The following is a 20,375-nucleotide window of genomic DNA, read 5'->3' as shown; positions in this document are numbered from 1 at the left end:
GGAGTGTCTGTAGTCTCAAGGACCTATTTACCTTCGTGCTTTACAGTCGCTGGTTTTAATGGCCTGGCCATTGAGACCCAAGTACTGAAGGACAGAGGTTTGTCTACTTCTGTCATTCCTACCCTTATTAAAGCAAGGAAAGCGACTTCCAGCAAAGTCTATTATCACACATGGAAGACTTATATTGCGTGGTGCGAATCTTTAGGATTTCCTCCACGTACCTATTCGGTGTCTCGAATATTGGCCTTTTTGCAACAAGGGGTTGAGCAGAAGCTAGCCTTGAGCACCATCAAGGGTCAAGTTTCAGCATTAGCAATCTTCTTTCAGAAACCTTTAGCTACCAAATCCTTGGTGCGGAATTTCATCCAGGGGGTGCGGCACCTGGCTCCTCCAGTCCGCGCGCCCTTACCGCCCTGGGATCTTAATTTGGTTTTGTCGGTTCTACAGAAACCTCCCTTTGAAAACATCAGGGAGATTCCCTTGCTTACTTTATCCCAGAAGGTGGTCTTCTTGGTGGCTATTACTTCTGCTCGCAGGGTGTCAGAACTGGCTGCATTATCATGCCAGTCCCCATACCTAGTGATTCATAGGGATAAGGTAGTACTTCATCCTAAGCCATCTTTTCTTCCTAAGGTGGTTTCAGATTTTCATCTGAATGAAGATATTGTACTACCTTCCTTGTGTCCTCAGCCCAAGCATCATCGGGAACATGCGTTGCATTCCTTGGATGTGGTTCGGGCAATCAGGGTATACCTGAAAGCTACGGAATCATTCCGTAAGACGGATTCACTTTTTGTGATCACGGATGGCCCCAGAAAGGGTTTGCCTGCATCTGCCGCGACCATTGCCAAATGGATTAGACAAACGGTGGTACAGGCTTATTCTATTAAGGGTCAGAGTCCTCCGTTCCCTGTTAGGGCGCACTCCACTCGAGCGCTCAGTACTTCCTGGGCCTTACGCCATCAGGCGTCAGTGGTCCAGGTATGTAAGGCGGCCACTTGGTCGTCGGTACATACCTTTACTAAATTCTATAAAATTGATGTGACGGCATCGGCGGATGCCTCATTTGGCCGCAAGGTTTTGCAGGCCGCAGTTTGAGGAGACCGGTGGTCTACCTCGAGGGTTTTTTTCTGTTTGAAAAATTTTTTTTTGTTGAGTCTCATCATTAAGGATGAGCATTGTAAACTTCTAGTTGGCACCGGTTGGGCCTTCTAGATTGGGATTTGATTTCCATTTCCCACCCCTCAGTTGTGATACTGCTCTGGGACGTCCCGGAGGTGGTGTATCACCGAGGACTACGTCTGTCGATGAGCGCTAGAGAAAAATGGATTTTTGTAAAATCTTACCGTAAAATCCTTTTCTCTTAGCTCATCGACAGACGTAGTCCCCGCCCCTCTGTTTTGGAGTTGGGTTGGGTTAAATTCTCTAAGCACTGCTTTTTCACATAACTGATTTGCTGAGGCAGAGAGAGAGAGGATATACCCTCTGGGACTGCCCCTAGGGTGTGGCCAGAGCTTTTTAATTTCCTGTCTAGTCCTGCTCCTGCGGAGGTAACATAACCGGAGGTGGTGTATCACCGAGGACTACGTCTGTCGATGAGCTAAGAGAAAAGGATTTTACGGTAAGATTTTACAAAAATCCATTTTTTTGGTTAGTAATTTAAGCCTCAATGCACGCAAATACTCGCAAATACATACAAAAAAAAGGTCTGGGAAAAGTAGATGCTCAAACAGGAGTATCGTGTGCAAGAGGCCTTAGTCAGGAACCACCAGGACACAATTATTGCATGATATATAATTATGTACTGGATTACTAAGGCACCAAAAAGAATGCATCAGAGTTTGTATTACTAAAAACACATTATTTTAAATTTAAGTTTTTAAAAAGGTTTTCAACTTATTGCTTTTAAATGTGTTAAAAAGTGTTAGTTTAGCTGACATAACACATCATATTTACAATAAAATTTAAAGCAAATATATTATAATAAAACTGACCCAAAACTATTAGTGTTTCCCAGTAAAGCCAATAGGATTTGTATAAGGAGTAAATCAAATTCTCATACAAAAGGCTCAAATCACAAAGCTAACACACCAAGGTGAGGATTCTAATTTTCCATAAATGACAGTTATTTTTAGGTGAGTTCAATGAAATTTATAAATGCTAAATCTTTGTGAATTGAACCTAAGGTATTGAAAAGCACTATACCATAGAGGCGTATTCCTCTGCATTTCATGCATGTCATACAAGTTTCCCTTTTGTGCTATAGAAAATATTTTTCTTAGCACGGTATTTGTTGTTGAGGATGATTTTTTTTTACTGCAGAAAGTGGTAAAGCGTTTTTGGCAGTGACTATATTGCTCTTTCCTTTGTTTATATCCTGGCATGGTATGTGGCAGGCAGTCCCTTGTGCCATCCTTTGTTGACTCTGAACTGCAGCCAGGAACATTTCATGTTGAGAATTCACTAACAAAATATCCATATGTAGTTCATCTTCCTGTGTCACAAATCCTTGTGAACATTCCGAAACTTGGGATCAATAAAACAAAATGAAACAATTGCCAGTTAACATGGCTAACATTTAGTTAATGGAGATTTATGTCATTTTATTTCTCATTTGTACATATTTAGAGCTTTAAATGAGTGGTGTTTCTGTTGAATTGCTGAGCTTTTTCTCTGATCCTTTAAGCGTTGATAAGTGGGGCAGTTTATATTCCTTCAGACTTTTTTGGGGGGAGGTGCCAGATTGTGGCACAGTAGAAGTGGAAAATCCTGGTGTCAGTGGGAATAAACAATGCGAGTGGGAGGAATAGTGTACCATCACTGTAGTCAGTGGGAAGAATTGTGTCCCATTGTTGGTGTCAATGGAAGGAATTGTGCCCCATCATTGATGTCAATAGAAAGAACTGTTTCGCATTGTTGGTGTCAGTGGGAGGAATAGTGTCCCAACATTGTCAGTGGGAGGTATTGTGTCCCATTGTTGGTCTTATGGCTTGTACACACGATCAAAAATCAGACGAAAAATATCGCTTTTGAAACTATCGTATGATAATCGTTAGGATCGGTAGTACAGATCTTTTCGAGACAGTTCATCTGATATTATCCGATCGGACAAGCACGAAAATGTTTCTCGTACAATACCAGATCGTACGATTTTCATAAATGAATACAGTTGTCGTCCAAAAATACAATACAAATATACTACAACACATTACATCGCTTCCAAATTTTTATCCTGTCGTACGAGAATTCTCATAACTTTAGTAACTTCTCCATTTTCAATATCGTTTTTCGGTTTGGTTCGATTTTTGGACCGTGTATATGGGCCATTAGTGGCTGGACATATGCCCCATCGTTGGTGTCAGTGAATGAAACAGTGACCCATGGGCCAGATAAAAGCAAGAAAAGGGCAAGATAAAATAAAGCAAAGGGCCAACCTTTGGAGACTGGTGTAGAATGAAGTGAAGCTTCACTGAAATGAAACTTCAGTCAGCTAATCCTATCTGCTTATCTTAATTGTATTGTGCAGGACACAGGATCTGTTAGTCATAGACTTTGGGTTATAAACTGCTACCTTCAGGTGATTGCTGGGAATGCCCTGCAGGGCACCCTATGTAACCCCATCTACTTCTTGGGATTGGGTTTTTGGTAGCTTTTAAAATTGTATGCCAGGGCACATCAAAAGGATTAAAAATAAAATAAAAGAATAATTGCTGTATTGTATGCCCATCTCCTTATATGCTGTCTCCATAAAAATAGCTGCAAGTACAGAAAAATACCTGTTGATCTGCTAGAATTCCAGTAAACTCCTAACTGCCTGTACTGATCTGGCTACACATGCCTCTGCAATAATAATTTCTTAAGAAGTGTTATCAGCCCTGCCCGGTTCTCTCTGAACTACAGAGCACATTGTCCCTGACAACACTTTTTAAGATTTAAATGCAGAAAAGGCAGGCTTATCAGCTAAAATAGGACATTAGCCATTTACTGGATTTCTGGAAAATCAATGGATTTTGTCCTTTGCACATAACCAGGCACTTAAAGTGGCACTAATATTTAAGTATGTATTCTTAACTTCTTAACTAAAAAAAAGTACCTATTGCTTTCAGCCTCATTCAAATCTCCAAATTCTTTTTTTTTTTTTTTCCTTTTTTTTGTCCTGTGATCTGACTTCCTGTTAGTTGTCTACCTTCATTCTTCATGGTCCCACTGTATGTAAAACAATTGGTGCTAACCAAAAAACAGACCTGCGCAAACGGAGTGATATTTGACAATAAGTTATCCAATAAATAAATAAATATATATTATAAATATTTATGTTGTTATATTTTAATTGTATGTTGTAACTGTATGTATATAGCATACTTTCTTGCTTGTTTCTGAGATGGACTATGGGATTTGAGCTGTGCAAGACATGTGGAAACGCATTGGGTGGAGTCAAGGCTTGTGACTTAATTTTGCTTTCTGCAGACTGTGATTTTTCCATTTTCCTCCTGTGAGTGAATTACTGCAATACATTTTTTATGAATTTAAAAGTTGCTGCACCGTGACTTTGCCCTTTTTTTTCTGTCTTTACCACATATAAAATATGAATGGAGCCATAGCAGACCTAAGTAGCTGTTGGAGATATTGCGACTGGGTCACTATGAGGCACATTTGATCTGTATAAGTTGCAATCTTTCCTTCTGTTTGGAGCCATATCGGACCTGAATTTCTGCTGGGGATTTTGTGGCTGTATCACAGCAAAGCACAATTGATCACCATTGATTGAGATTTCTTCAATATCATTCGGATCAATTCACAGTTCATTTTTGTCAACTTTTTGACTTTGTTGTACTTTATTTCACATACATGGACTTGTTATTGATCTTGGATTGTATATTCTTTTTATTATCTTCATATTTTTGCAGTAATTCTATTAAGAATAAATTGTTGTTGTATCTTCATTCATATGAATAGAACCTTAAAGTGACAGCACACCTATTTAGCTAAGAAGCATGAAAAATAGATCAAAGGGCCGTTAAGTAGTGCATGTGTTTGAATTATTTTCGGAAAATAAGGTAATTGTTTAGTGAATTTTGCACTAATTCCAAATGTACAGCTTGTACAAAATGGTAAAACAATAAAATCTAATTGTGTAAGTTGTAAAAGGGGCATATTCAACCACCAAACAAGCTATTATTAGTATGTGCAAATTGAGAAGTGGAAACCCCTTGGGAGAAAGTGGCAGTCTAACCAGTTAGAGGCTTAATAAATCGACCACAGTGTTTTCTAGACCTAACCACACACAGTAATAGTAGGAGGCCATACCAATATATACAACATTACATAAGGCCTCAGATCCCAGGCTAACCACATTATAGAAGGTTATTCCAACATTGTAATCACTTTTTTAAGGGTGTGTAAATCATAATCAATGTATCTTATTTGCTCCCTTTTGGTCTGTTAAACATGCTTATGAAAGTGTTTTGTTAAATTTGATAGGAAAAAAAGGCATGTTGATCCTTTCAGAAATCATGTCAACTAATAGCTTCCGGTGCTCTCTGCCTCTGCTGCACTCTTATCAGTAACATTGGTCCTAACTAGCTCTGAGGACTACAGAATCCCCTCCACAATATGTTATGGAGAAGAGAAGAAGGTGTGTTTTTGTAGTCATGTGCTAGGGTGACAACTCCACTTATCCATAGATAATGTGAGTGTTGTTACCCTAGGACAGGAAGTGTGTTACTGGTGGGATCACCAGGTGAAAATGAAGAAGAAAATCCTAAAAACAAGTGATGCAGCCACCACGTCTGAGGACTGGTGGAATGTAATATATCATATTTGTTTTGTTGAGTTCAAAGTGATATTTACCACCTCTCGACCACCCCATAGCAGATTTACTGCGACTGGGTAGCCGTTCTGTGCAGAATCACATAGAATATATATACAGTATCTCACAAAAGTGAGTACACCCCTCACATTTTTTGTAAAAAAAAGTTATAATTTTTCACAACACTGAAAAATGACACTTTGCTACAATGTAAAGTAGTGAGTGTACCGATTGTATAACAGTGTAAATTTGCCTTCCCCTCAAAATAACTCAACACACAGCCATTAATGTCTAAAAAGCTGGCAACAAAAGTGAGTACACCCCTAAGTGAAAAAGTCCAAATTGGGCCCAAAGTGTCAATATTTGTGAAAAGAGATTTCCAAATATGGAAAGGTTTCTTCACAGTTAGAACTATGAAAATGCAGAATTGACTCCATCGGGAGCTGGTTCTGGCTAGTTCAGTAGTAGCTTGCTTTAAAAAAGGAGTTAGTTCCTAAATGTACATAATATAACTGGATGCTAACATTTATAGGTAAAGTTGATCTAGGGAATATTCTTGATCAGGAAGGATTTTTTTTCCCCCTGCCGGAGCAAATTGGATCATGCTTTGTCTGAGTTTTTTGCCTTCCTCTGGATCAACTGTGGGTTTAGGATTGTGTATATGGGATTGTATTTTTATTTTATTTTTTTTTCCTTTTATTGGTTGAACTAGATGAACTTTTTCAACCTGACCAACTATGTAATTATGTAACATTACAAAAAAATGTTTAATATTGTCCCCCAAAGTAAATCCAGATCAATCACAGCATCCGGTGGTGTACTTCCTATGAATCATGATGACCCGTTTCCTGTCAGTGTTTACACGCCACAATCCTAGCGCTAAATGGCATATTCCTTTATGCAGTAATGTAGATTGACAGGCGGGAATTCCAAGTGACCTCCTAGACAATGTTTTTGTTTTAAATGTTAAATTGCAACATTTAATTTGCAATGAATGATGTTGGGTCCTGCTGTATGTAAACGCCGGTTCACATTGCAGCGACGCTACTTCGCACCTCGACCTCCGTGGTCGCGGTGCGAGCAGCGCGCCGCGACCTCGGAGCGGCCGCCACGGACTTCATAACATTGAAGTCTATGACGGTCGCCTCCGGGTCGCCCCAAAGAAGCTCCGGACCCTTTTTCTAGGTCGGAGCGACTTGTGTCGCTCCTATTAGAACGGGTCCGCAGCTTCCCTATGGGAGGCGACCTGTGAGGCGACCAGGTCGCCTCACAGGTCGCCCTAGTGTGAACCGGCACTAAGTCAAGCTAATTGTAAAATGAGAAAATAATTTAGACAGTCAAATGTGCGCTGATAGTGTAATGCTGTAGCTGAGACTGCCCTTAAAAATAATACTGTTCTTTAACACCACATACAGCTTTAAGGCATCCCCAAGCATGCTCAAAGATTTGTGAATCTTCAGTGTTGCCTTTGAAACTGCTGTACTGTTTGATAATACCTTACCCATTAGCCCTAAAAATGGTCAGAACAAAATACTGTAGGAGGCTACACCTGCCATAGACTTTATTGGAGTTTAATGCCAAGTTCGGGTTTCTCTGGCTTTAAGTGAAATTCAACAATTCCTCCTCGAATGAAATACAGAAGATTCACGCTAATGCTTACAGAATGAATGCTCGGTAACTATTTTCACAGCTTAGATTCCACAGAATTCTTCTAAATATTTTCTAGCAGGGTGAAATGTTTTACTTTCATTCATTCAGCTGTCATCTATAAGCATAGTATTCTATGCATATGGAAAGCAGTTATTTAATTTTACATGAGTTTGCTATTAAACAGGGAGTAAAATATGGATAAGATCTAAAATCTGAGAGGCCTTTTAAGTTAAAACATTTTTTTAAACCGAACAACCTCACCAAAAAAGACAAGTCAGCGGGAAAAAAGGCACTATTTCTGTGTTAGGATCAACTGCTTAAGAGAACATTCTGAACATGGGCAAATGGTCTCATCATTAATGGGCACTTATTTTGAAACCATTCGACCAACATGATAGCACTAAAATAGAACTTAGGTTGAACCCCCACATACAATGGGGAAAGGGTAAGGATCCCTTTTTTTATCACTTTTTACTGTTATCAGAAGCTCTACCTCTTACCTATTCTACTTAAACTGTTCTTCATGTGACTTTATTTGGGAGATGCCTAGTAATGTGCTGCAGTAGTGTCACCAGTCACCAAAATAAGAACTAAAGAGAGGTCTTGGCAACATGACATAGACAAAAAACAAATTTTAACTCTAATTTATTCAAAAATGGAAATGTTGATAATTTGGGTCTGCCAGACTTTAGACCAACAAGAGCTTTTGGGCTTGTTTACACTTCTCTTTGAGGGGCGGTAAACCACGTGTATTGCTTTGCATCTTGGTGCAGCAAAAATTATCCCTGCTGTCTCGGCGGCAAGTAGTGCCTGCTGAATATGACCCATTCATATAAAATGAATGCACGCGGTTTGTGGCGCGCTAGTGCGGGCTTAACACGGGCAGTGAGGACGTGATACAACTCCTCCTCACCATCTGTCAAATACTCTCTGATGAGTAATTCGAACACAAATTGCTTTGCAGAGAGCAACACTAGTGTAAACAAGCCGAGGATCCCTGGTTAGTGGATAATTATTATCTTAACCCCCTCCTGCAGACCACTTCCCAGCTCTTAAAGGGTTCTAAAAGCCGGGAGGCAGAGGCAGACATTCAGGTTACCTGACTGCTGTGATTGGCAATCACAGCGATCACATGATCAGAAAGCTCCCAATAGCTAGTATGCATAGGGAGCTTTCCGGTAACCGGCGGCTACGTGCTGGGAGCACGCTCTCAGCACAGTTAGTGGCTTACACAGGGCCACGTATATGCGGCCGCTCGGCATGAAGGCCCACACGCTGAGAGGCCGCATATATACATTTGGTCAGCATGAAGAGGCTAAAACATAGTGGTTGTTCACCTTGCAAAGTGTCTGTTCACTTTAAACACCCAATCAAGGAAAATTTTAAAATATAAATTTTTGCTTGCATGTTTTATTAAATGCCACTTTACCTTATTCTGTAAAATACACTTGGTGAATGGTCTTATTTCCCTATTTTCCCTACTGTCTCACTGGGAATGGCAACCATGCTGATTTGGGACTTTCCTCAATCAACTCTGCAACGCAGCAAACAGGTGCTGTTGAATTCCACTTAGTATAAAATAAGAATCTGACGAATAGTAGCACATTGTTGTAATTGCCACCGATTTACCAATATACCAGTTACCACTCCGGTATCTACAAAAAATGAAATATAAGTTTTTGGTGGGCTCTGATCAGAGCTGTTTCCTAAATGTATTTTCCAAGGCCTGTTTTGTCTGACCAATGAAAGATAGATAGTTACATAGTTAATCAGGTTGAAAAAAGGCACAAGTCCATCTAGTTCAACCAATAAAATCTCTTGGAGGTAAAACATAACTATCTATCCTGATCTAATTTCAATGATTTTTGAGCAAATTTCTGCTTAAAGGTAAGAATAACATGTTCATATTACAATAAATGATCAAGTTGAAAAAAAATATATCAAAAAGAATTGGGAGATCTATTCTGCTCTGGATGGCCACATCGCTTCATAATAACTTGCAAAGGGATTTCCCCATATCATGGAAATTGGACTTTAAAGGCTCAAGAAGTAAACATTAATTATATATTTTTTAAAAAGTGTATTTTTTTTATTTAACAAAAAAAAGTTGTAGTACAAAACATAGAATCACGTTTATCAATAAGTATAAAAGTAAGGTACAAAAAATACTTATAACATGGTAGCACAATGTTGCTGTAACAGTCAGCATGCAGAGGTTTGCATAAGCAAGATCAAAAGTGTTTCAGAGTTTTAAGACTCCTTCATCAGGAAAGTCCCTGCAATATACTGTTGATATGGTCTATGAATAAAGAGATTTATGTCATATTAGATTACCACATATTAGTTATATATACATCGCATGGCAGTAGAAGTAGCAAGAAGTGGGTTCTAGGATGTATTACTCACAAAATAACCCTACGTTGTAGAGCGACCAGTCACCTTTTACGAGGTATAATTATAATATAATTACGATCTCATCACCCACTTCTTGCTACTTGTACTGCCATGCAATATATATATATAAAACATATATTTATGTGGTAATCTAATATGACAAAATCAACAGTATATTGTAGAGATTTCCCTGATGAAGGAGTCTTAGAACTCTGAAACGCGTTTGATCTTGCTTATGCAAACCTCTGCATGCTGACTGTTACAGCAACATTTTGCTATCATGTTATGAGTATTTTTTGTACCCTACTTTTATACTTATTGGTAAATGTGATACTATGTATTGTACTACATTTTTTCTAATAATAAAAATTACAGTTTTTAAAAAAATATATAATTAATGTTTTCTCCTTGAGCCTTTAAAGTCCCATTTCCATAATACGGGGGAACCCCTTTTCAAGTTGAAAAAAAAAATCTTCACATGCCAAATTTCAGGACTTGAAAGCACATTAGGATAGATTTATTAAAGGATTAGTGACTGCTCTCTTGAACAATGAATGTTTTACCTTGGGTAGTAACTAAGGTGAAGCTGTTCTCACTTCAGTCGTTCATTTATGTGCAAGTCCTTTTTTTTATTTCCTTTGCATATAAATGTAAGTCAACACATCTTATTAATTTTGTATAAAAGAGGGGGAAGTGATTGCCAATGAAGAGTGTATGAAGGATGTGTAAAGTGAGATACTGAAGGTTAGTGTTCAATAGCTAGTTAAATGTGTAAACTGAACTCACACTAATGTGAGAAAAAGTGACTTGTGCAATGTATACATATAAATAGGTATCATGTCACTTAAAATTACTAATCAATAAACATATTCAACAGTAAAAACATATGCATTAAAACTTAAGCATAATTTTATTTTCTAAATTAAAATTACTTTTTTCTTTGCTAAGTGAAGAGTTTCAGCTGTTTTAGTAAACAATCCAACTGTCTTCTCCTTCTGTTGCAACATGAATGATTGTTGCTTGCAATGCTGTGACTGCACACGTGGCTAGAAATGAACATATCCTTTAAGCTGCTATGATGGAAGAAGATTTTACTTTCCCTTGAGAATACTTGTTATTTTAAATAGTTGAGCAGGTCATTGAAATGAATGAAATCTTCTCAGTAAGGCACTCACCCAACTAGGTGCAGGTCTTAAGTAAAAATCCTTTAAGGGATACAATTATGGGCTAAATGGATGTCTTCTAAAGCCCTCTACCCTTCCCATGTAATGACAGTAAATATGCTAGTCATTGATGTGCCCTTCTTAATAATTTTTCTGTTAGTTGACCATACTTGGCCAGTTTATTATAGCGTATTTCCAAAATGTAACCCAGAGCTAATAACGAAGTGTCTGCCCTTAGATTAAACTGTTATCACTAATACAAAGGCTTGTAATTCAGTACTGAATATACAGTTTATGCAAACATATCTTGTGTAGCTAAAGATTTCCTTTCTCTTAGCATGTTCTTTTATTATCCCAGGGTGATAGCCAAGTATAATCCTGGATTTAAATTCTAAAGTATTAAATACAAAACCGGAATGTTGTTTTGCTATTTACAAGTCCTCCGAGAGTTCTTTTGATCTGGAAAAGCTTATAGACGTGTCTCCTTTAAGCCCCTTTAATTTCCTATAGTAGTTTAAGGTCTAGAATGTCTAGAGCCATATTTTTACACTCTTTTATGGGCAGCTAGCTCAGTGGAAATTATATACGTGGTGCTGTCGGAGCTTTTTTCAGTAAAAATAAATAGACCTGTAGGATGAAAGTTCCTCATTCAGTTAAAAAGATCAATTAAAAGATCATTTTAATAACCAGCAATGTTATATAAACCTCCTTACTCTGGGTAATTACGCTATATACATTTTATTAATGCAAAATCTTTGCATTTTGCATTAATTTTTTTTTTTATTGTGCATGGGTATACACCCAATGAAGAGGTTTTCACTCACGTCCTGGTCATTGGGACAGAAATTAGCAGAATCTCCCCCAGTGATTTTTGGTACACCTGGGAATGCTTACATGCTTTGTTTTTCACTGCTTTCCCAAGTCTCGCAAGGACAGAAAGAGGGGGAACTTCTTCTAGTAGAACACAAACAGCAAAAAAATCATATTCATGTTCTCACCCTTCCTTTTTCTGCCAAGAACAGAGTTAAACAGTTTGATTGGCTTTCTACTTTATCATGGATTTTAGGCAGGCATTTACGAGGAAGACCAAGGTGTCTAAGAGCATTAGTAAGCTCCTGAAGGCTCCCTAGCTTCATCCATGAGTTTTAATGTGAGTTTTGTACATATTGCCTTTAACTTTACCAAGGCACTGCTACCCAAGTTCTCTCCTACAATAAATGTCCATTTCAAGTTTGTTTTTATGCAAAACTTAAGATAAACTAGTGTCAGCCTGGGGGGGGGGGGAATTATGTGTTGGGGAGGCGCTGGGATGGGTGGACAGGTATCAGGAAGCATCAGAACTCTATTCAGGTACCATAGCAACAGTAAAGATCTTCTGCAGGTATTAGTAATTTAAAGTACATATATCAAATGGATAGTCAAAATAGACCCAACACTAGATTTGCAGAGGTATCTTAGTAACAGTTTGGATCTAGGCAATGCACATCTTTTTTTACCTAAATTATTTTAAATGGAGATATTGCCAAATCTGTGTGATACTTTGTATTCTGAAGCCTTTACAGCCGTGGTCAAAAGTTATGAGAATGACACAATTATTATTTATACAAAGTCTGCTGCTTCAGTTTTTATGATGGTAATTTACATATACTGCAAAATGTTATGAAGAATGATCAGATGAGTTGCAAATAATTGCAAAGTTCCTCTTTGCCATGCAAATTAACCTAATCCTATAAAAAAAACATTTCCAAAGCATTTGTGAAGAAGGCTTCAGGGCACCCAAGAAAGTCCAGCAAACACCAGAACAACTCCTACAGCTGCAGAATCGGGGAATCACCAGTGCAGAGCTTACTCAGTAATGGCAGCAGGCGGGTGTGAGTGAATCTGCACACACAGTGAGGCGAAGACTTTTGGAGGATGGCCTGGTGTCAAGAAGGGCATCAAAAAGGGACAGACTGATATTTTGCAAAAGGTACAGGGATTAGACTGCTGTGGACTGGGGTAAAGTCATTTTCTCTGATGAATCCCCTTTCCGATTGTTTGGGGCATCCAGAAAAAACCTTGTCCGGAGAAGAAAAGGTGAGCGCTACCATCAGTCCTGTGTCATGCTAACAGTAAAGCATTCATGTGTGGATTTGCTTCTCAGCCAAGGGAGTGGGCTCACTCACAATTTTGCCTAAGAACACAGCCATGAATAAAGAATGGTACAAAGACATCACAAGAGAGCAATTTCTCCCAACCTTCCAAGAACCGTTTGGTGACGAACAATGCCTTTTCCAGCATGATGGAGCACCTTGCCACAAGGCAAAAGTGATAACTAAGCCTGGCCATACATTATACAATTTTCTTATTCATATTCCTTTAGATTTACCTTCAACTCTGTAGTGAAAGGGCCTGCCTGATTGCATATGAATTTAAAGTGTTTAGGTTTCACCTCATATTATATGGTTTTGGTAACTCTAAAGGAAAACTACAGAAGAAAATTGTATAATGTATGGCCAGACTAAGTGGCAAAACATCGAAATGTTGAGTCCATGGCCAGGAAACTCTCCAGACCTTAATCCTATTGAGAACTTGTGGTCAGTCCTCAAGAGGCGGATAAACAAAAAATAAAACCCACAAATTCTGACAAACTCCAAGTATTGATTATGCAAGAATGTGTTGCCATCAATCAGGATGTGGCCCAGAAGTTGATTGACAGCATGCCAGAGCGAATTGCAGAAGTCTTGAAAAAGAAGGGTCAACACTGCTAATATGGACTCTTTGCATACGCCTTTCACACGTATGAAATGCTTGTAATTATACTTCACTATACCATAGTAACATTTGACAAAAAGGATCTAAAAACACTGAAGCGGCAGACTTTGTGAAAATTAATATTTGTGGTGTTCTCAAAAATCTTTTGGCCACGGCTGTAGTTATTATTATTATTATACAGGATTTATATAGCGCCAGTACTATTTGATCATTTCCACAATTTATCATAGTTTCTTCCGGTTTAATTATGCAATATTTTTTCTAATCCTTTGTTGAGGAGAAGCTCAGTCTGCATGAGCTTGCACAATAGCTATCAACTCTCCTAGAAATTTCCCAAGTTATTTCCTGTTGTTGTAGTTAATGCTGTTCAAAAACCAAGCATGCCAGCACAAAACAAAGCTTTTAGCCATCCTAACACCTTTAATGTTTTGACAGAACAGTAATCTATTTCAGTTTTCTTTAATAAATGTATTTGTCTGTACAGTTTATATGCTCAAGTTAGTGCATGTAGTGTTAATCCATTATGCAAACACAAAAAAGCTAGTAGATGAATAGGTAAAATATAGGCAATAGATAGGTACACCATGCTGAATGGTCCAGGTTGTTTATTCTAACCCATACTGAGAAAATACATGGCCTGTGAAGTTTCACTTTGCAAAGAATGCCCAATCATATGCAAGAACAAAAAAGCATTTAGCTTTCACGTGATTGGGTGATTATAGTCAGTAGAGCCTCACCTCATTCACTAAGCTCTGGGGATAATTTACTTGAAAAGTAAACAGCCTATTTACCTTAAGTAATTCAACCTATGTATCTCTAACATCCATATACTATAAAGCCTGGCACATGCAATGAGATTATTAGACGAATGATCGTTCGGGTTTTTTTTTTTTTTTCATGCTAGTCCCCATCGAAAACAAATAGGTTACTAAAGCATAAAAATTCTCGTACAACATAATAAAAATTTGGAAGTGATATAGTGTATTTGTATTGTATTTTCAGACTAAAACTGTACTGATTAAATGAAAATGGTATGAGAAAAAATTTCCTGTTTGTCCCTTCGGAAAATTTTGGATGAAAGCTGTGTTCTAATGATCAGATTATCGTACGATCGCTTCAAAAGCGTTATTTTTTTTGTACGATATTCTGATTGTGTGTACCCAGCTTTACTCTTACTGCCCTTAGCCAGTTTGTCTCCAAAGGTGTATTTTTTTTGTTGCTATAAGCCTAGTACATTGCCAGTTTACCTCAACATGTGACCTGGAAAAAGTATTGTGCCAATAACACAAGCAGACTGATTATAATTCTGGAAAGTGTTGCACTCAGAACAGTTGCATGTTTTTTGCATTGGAGTCAAGGTAGTATTTTCTGCTAGTTTTATGAAGGCATGGGTTTATTTACAAAGCTAATACGTGATAAAGATATTTTTATTTAAAAAAGTGAAAAAAATTTCAGGTGAGTCCAATGAGATTTGAAAATTACAGTCACATGGCTAAAATAAAAGTACTTACACGTGTGCAGAAGCTTTGTGAATTGAGCCTCACAGTGAGTTGCAGAATTGAAAAGGTTTTTTCTAATACTAGTAAATTAGTAATAATAAATAGAAATTATAGTAAATTACAAAATGAATGTGAAACCTTTTTATTTTTACAAAAGTCGGATTTCATTTAAGGAAATATTGTCACTAAATTAGTCAGCAGTCTTGTAGCAGTCTTGTAGATTATTGTGTGAGCATTTTTGCAATATTTAAAGAAATATTGAGAGAGTGTATTGTTGCGCCTTATGCCATTAGTAGTGTCAGTAAAAGAATTGTGTTGTAAAGTGCAAAGTCTAAAATCTTCCTCCTTAGTGTGCTTGGTAAATAGTAAGTGGGTCATATCTGTGACACACATGTTGCACTTTTATGGACTTTTTCAATTCATGCAATTATACTGCGATATTTTTATTTTGCATTTTTTTCACATTACACATTGTGTTTCACATTTATTTGCCCTCTTTTAGAGCATACCTAGGAATAAAGGTTTGAATTTATGATATCTTAATTTATATTTGTGTATTCACCAATATTATTTATAAAGGACACTATGGAGGAAGGTTTCAGACTTTGGTTGCACGTGTTCTTGGTAATATTTAGGATTCACTTATAAATTGCATATACATGTTGCATTTTTAAGGATATTTTTTGTTAATGCGATTATATTGTGAATTTGCGATTACGCCATTCAGTTGCGATTATATATATATATATATATATATATATATATATATATATATATATTTTTTTTTTTTTTTTTTTTTTTTTTCAGTACATATTTGTGTTTCACACTTATAATCACTGTATTAGAGTTTATCTAGGAACCAGTGTTTGATTTTATGATATTGACGTTTATATATGACCCACTTACTATTTACCAAGGACACTAAGGAGGGAGATTTTAGACATTGTTTGCACTTTACAACACAATTCTTTTACTGACACTACTAAGGGCATTAGGCACAATAACACACTCTCATTATTTGATTCACATTGTGGGAACACAATTAGGTTGTATGCAACCACCCATCACAAGACAAGCCATATATTATTACCTATAAGATAGCGCGGGAAATCACACATTTTCTGTCATATCAATATTTAAAGAAAACAATCGCTTTCGTTTATTAACCAGATTTTCTATCAGTACTTTCTTATAATTGCATCTGTGTTTACAAATGTACTTTCCTCATTGCTCATTGTATGGTTGCACATTTGGCTTGGCTAAACAAAAGTTATATCTAATATATATATATATATATATATATATATATATATATATATATATATATATATATGTTTATACATCTGTTGCCCTGACCGGCTACTGAGTAGTAGGCATTATTCTTGCTTATATTAAAAAAACAGTTTGAACTTTGTTTAGCCTTTGTAGTGCACAGCTGTACACTATGACCGTCAGCTCAGATCTGCATCAGTGACAAATATAGTCTCAATATGCCACTAACCATATTTTATATCTACATCTCGCTGCAGGAGCATTGTTTTTGACACATGCTGCAAATTCTATGTTTTTTTTTTTTATTCGTGTGGGCAAAATGCATTGACTATCATATTCTATTTTTTTCCTAGGTCAACCTTTTAAGCTAGACCCCAAATCTGCACACCGGAAGCTAAAAGTTTCACATGACAACCTGACTGTAGAAAGAGACGAAACTTCTTCAAAAAAGAGCCACACGCCAGAGCGTTTTACAAGCCAAGGAAGTTATGGCGTAGCTGGCAACGTGTTCCTTGACAGTGGCCGCCATTACTGGGAAGTGGTTATAAGTGGAAGCACCTGGTACGTATTAAGTATCGGTCCCTGAGCTTGTATGCTTTGGTTTTTTTCTTTCTTTTATAAGAAGCCTATAGCAAAATGAAGAAGAAATAATATTTGAACAGTAACACAAGCAGGGCTGGGTTTCCCTGAACTATTTTACATACCTGCGTATTAATGTTTAGAGGAAATTGAAGATTTTAACCTTCTCTGTAAAAACGTGCTCCTTTGGGTCTTTTACTTTTATTGTCAACTGTACCAAGTTTCTCCTGTTTAAAAAGGGCTTAGGGCTAGTGGTAGTGATTTGAATCTGTCCGGGACTGAAAGCAAGTGATGTTTTTAAATAGTATAAACTGCCTACACACAGAGTGAAGCCATTCTGTGGCTGCATGCAAATCCAGAATATTATATTGTGGCTACATAAAAGTGGGTCAGCCATCTCAGTTCTTAAAAATGGAGTGTTGCAATAATACGTAGATGTAGCTTTTAACTTCACCATGTATTTTAGTGGATAGGTTTGTATTACCAGATCTGAGAGATGCTGTTGAATCAGCTTTGCTTTCAAGTCATACAAATGCCAAAAAAGAAATTGTATTTTTACCACTGAAACCAAAATTCCCATCTTGCTCTGTATTAGAGCTGGGCTGGTCATAGAGAAGTTGATTCTTCTTCGTTTTTAACAGTAGATTGCCTGGTCTTTATTAGCTATGCATCATCCACATGCCTATTGTGACTTTTCCTACCATCTGAAATAATTTTCTTTTTTGACCTGCACTCTTCTTCTAATAAGTGGTTAGCGTTCGTGGTTTGCATTTTTCAGGCCCTGGGTTCAATACCCATCTTGGAAACAATCTATATACAGTGGGTGTTTATAAATTCTCTTCCTATTTTTGTGGACCTCCTCTTGTTTCCGCTTAAAACCCAAAAACATAATGTTAAGTAAATAGGAATCTAATCAAAGTGGCTCTGTATGACTAGATCTTTAAATTGCAAGCTCCTCGAGTGCAGCAACTGATTTGAATATTTTTTGTAAAGTGTGATATTTGCTGAGTGAATAAAGGAATTCTGCACCTACCAAAATTATACCTGCAGAAAAAAGAACTCCCAGTAGTGCAGTTATTGTAACATTATAAAATATCATGCCCAAGCATGATGAAACATTAGTCACAATCGATTACAAAGGTGTTAAATATTATGATATAATGTTAAGTGCATTGAAGTATAAGTATGCAATTCACTAAATATAAGATTTGTAGAAAAGTTAAAAATGCAACATATCTGTCCAGTAGAGGGCAGGGGGATTATTGATAATGTAGCTTCAAAAAAATGAATGTATGTAAAATTGTATAGATAAATAATCACTAATTTATGTAACTGTGAGCTGCTGTAGTGTTCCAGTATATATAGAATATGTTCTAAAATATGTTTTATCATCTTTCGTTTAGGTACGCTGTTGGCATTGCATACAAGTCAGCACCAAAACATGAGTGGATAGGAAAAAATTCTGCCTCTTGGGTATTCTGTCGCTGCAACAACAACTGGGCAGTAAGACATAACAATAAAGAGATTCCAATTGAGCCCTCACCACACCTCCGCCGCATTGGAATTTTGTTAGACTATGATAATGGCTCTCTGTCATTTTATGACGCATTGAACACTATTCATCTCTACACTTTTGATATTGCTTTTGCACAGCCTGTGTGTCCAACTCTCACTGTATGGAACAAATGTCTGACAATATTAACAGGCCTTCCTATACCAGATCACCTGGACTGCATTGAGCAGCTGCAATGATTCATCCTTGTGCAATCAGAACTTCTATTTAGTGCATTGTTGCTTCGAAGATTTTACTTTTCTTGGTTGAAGTTAAAACAGGAATGTTTTATTGGTTATTTATGGACTTTTGACTATTTAGAATTTTTTTCTGTTTTGCACATTGACTTATTTGTCGATCTGCCCCATCCTGCTTGTGGTGCTCACAATAGAATGTGATTGACTAAGTCTGCAGGTCTTGGATTTTTCCCCTTTGCTTTTCAGTAAAATGCCACTCCAGGTGCCGATACCATGTCAGATATTTCTGGAGATTTGTGATATTGTTTTATTTTAGTTACAAATACAACCAGAAATTGAGTTTAAAAAAATCACATTTTTGGAGCATATAATATTGGATCATTATTGGTGCATTAAAAAAGTATGGCTTATACATACTGTATTTTCATGTGTTATAGGAACCAGCTATGTGGTTTAGACTTGTATAGGAATGTTTTAAATAAATCCAAACTGTTATGGAATAGTTGGGAGAAAATCACTGGTAATGGAGTAGAACAATATTGAAAGACTTAGACTGAATGTACAAGGTATGCCTTTCCCATTCTGTCACTGGAGGAATCACAGAGGTCCCTCAGCTACAATGTTAAGTCCCTAAAAAGGCATAAAGCCCCCACCTCAATAATAGCTGGCTAATAATCATCTTGAGGTTTAGGATACAAGCTGAGAAGTTTATGTCATATCACATAAAATGTGGCCACAAACACAAGATGGTAGTCAAAGCATGCATGGTACAGACACTATTAGGAAACTCATCTGTCAGTGTGCCGAACACTCTTTTACTTGTATGTCTGGTTCTGCCACACTGCCAAGTAACACGTAGAGGGGAGCTGATGGCAGCTTATCAGTGGAGAAAGATTGCAATAAGGGTAGGTTTTCTAACCTATCTACTGCCCCCATGGCAGTGTTGAATATCTGGCTCAGAGGACACTGACAGGCATATAATCCTATCCTGCTCCAGCTTATAACAGGAGACTGTTGTGTTTGTGGCTACCTTCACAGGGTGAGACCTGAGACTAGTTTACTTTTTCTGCAAAGAAGAAGCCTTTCATTATTAAAAAAAAAAAAAAAAGTTTATACTGATGCCTCTTGAACACTGATATGCAGTTTTTACTTATCATTCTACTGAATGTCCACCAGAGTTGTTTCATCTATTTCATGTTAATGGTAGAAACAGTTTTTTATGTACACTAGACCACAAAGAATCACTGAGATTACTAATATGTGCTAGTGATAAACAGTTTATCTTTTCAGACACCACCACAAACATTGAAGTGATTTTTATACTATTCTTTATATGATGGCAGAGCAACCGATCACATTTTTTTTTAGTAATGTAAAACCTGTGACAGTAAAAATATTTTTTAGGATGTTTGGAAATTTCTGTCCTGTCTGCCTGTGGATGCAGAAATCACTTGTAAGGTCTTTGGGTCATGTTGCCTAGGCCAGTGGTTCTCAACATTTTTTAGA

At 37.2% G+C, this 20,375-nt stretch overlaps 1 protein-coding gene across 4 annotated transcripts in view; it reads left to right on the top strand.

Moving 5' to 3' along the window:
- The window catches only part of MID1 (midline 1), a 726,570-nt gene extending 707,222 nt beyond the window's left edge, over positions 1–19,348 (top strand). For all 4 annotated transcript variants that reach the window (XM_082245438.1, XM_082245439.1, XM_082245436.1 and 1 more), the window contains exons 9-10: positions 16,895–17,102; positions 18,524–19,348. In XM_082245438.1, coding sequence (XP_082101564.1) covers positions 16,895–17,102; positions 18,524–18,872 — 557 coding nt within the window. In that variant the 3' untranslated portion in view covers positions 18,873–19,348. The remainder of the gene's footprint in view (positions 1–16,894; positions 17,103–18,523) is intronic.
- The last annotated feature ends 1,027 nt before the right edge of the window (positions 19,349–20,375 follow it).

Source organism: Pelophylax lessonae, assembly GCF_965119305.1.
Source record: "Pelophylax lessonae genome assembly, chromosome: 2".
NCBI classification, from domain to species: domain Eukaryota; kingdom Metazoa; phylum Chordata; class Amphibia; order Anura; family Ranidae; genus Pelophylax; species Pelophylax lessonae.
Note: the sequence above shows the minus strand (reverse complement) of the source record. Positions and strands in the feature narration are given on the sequence as shown.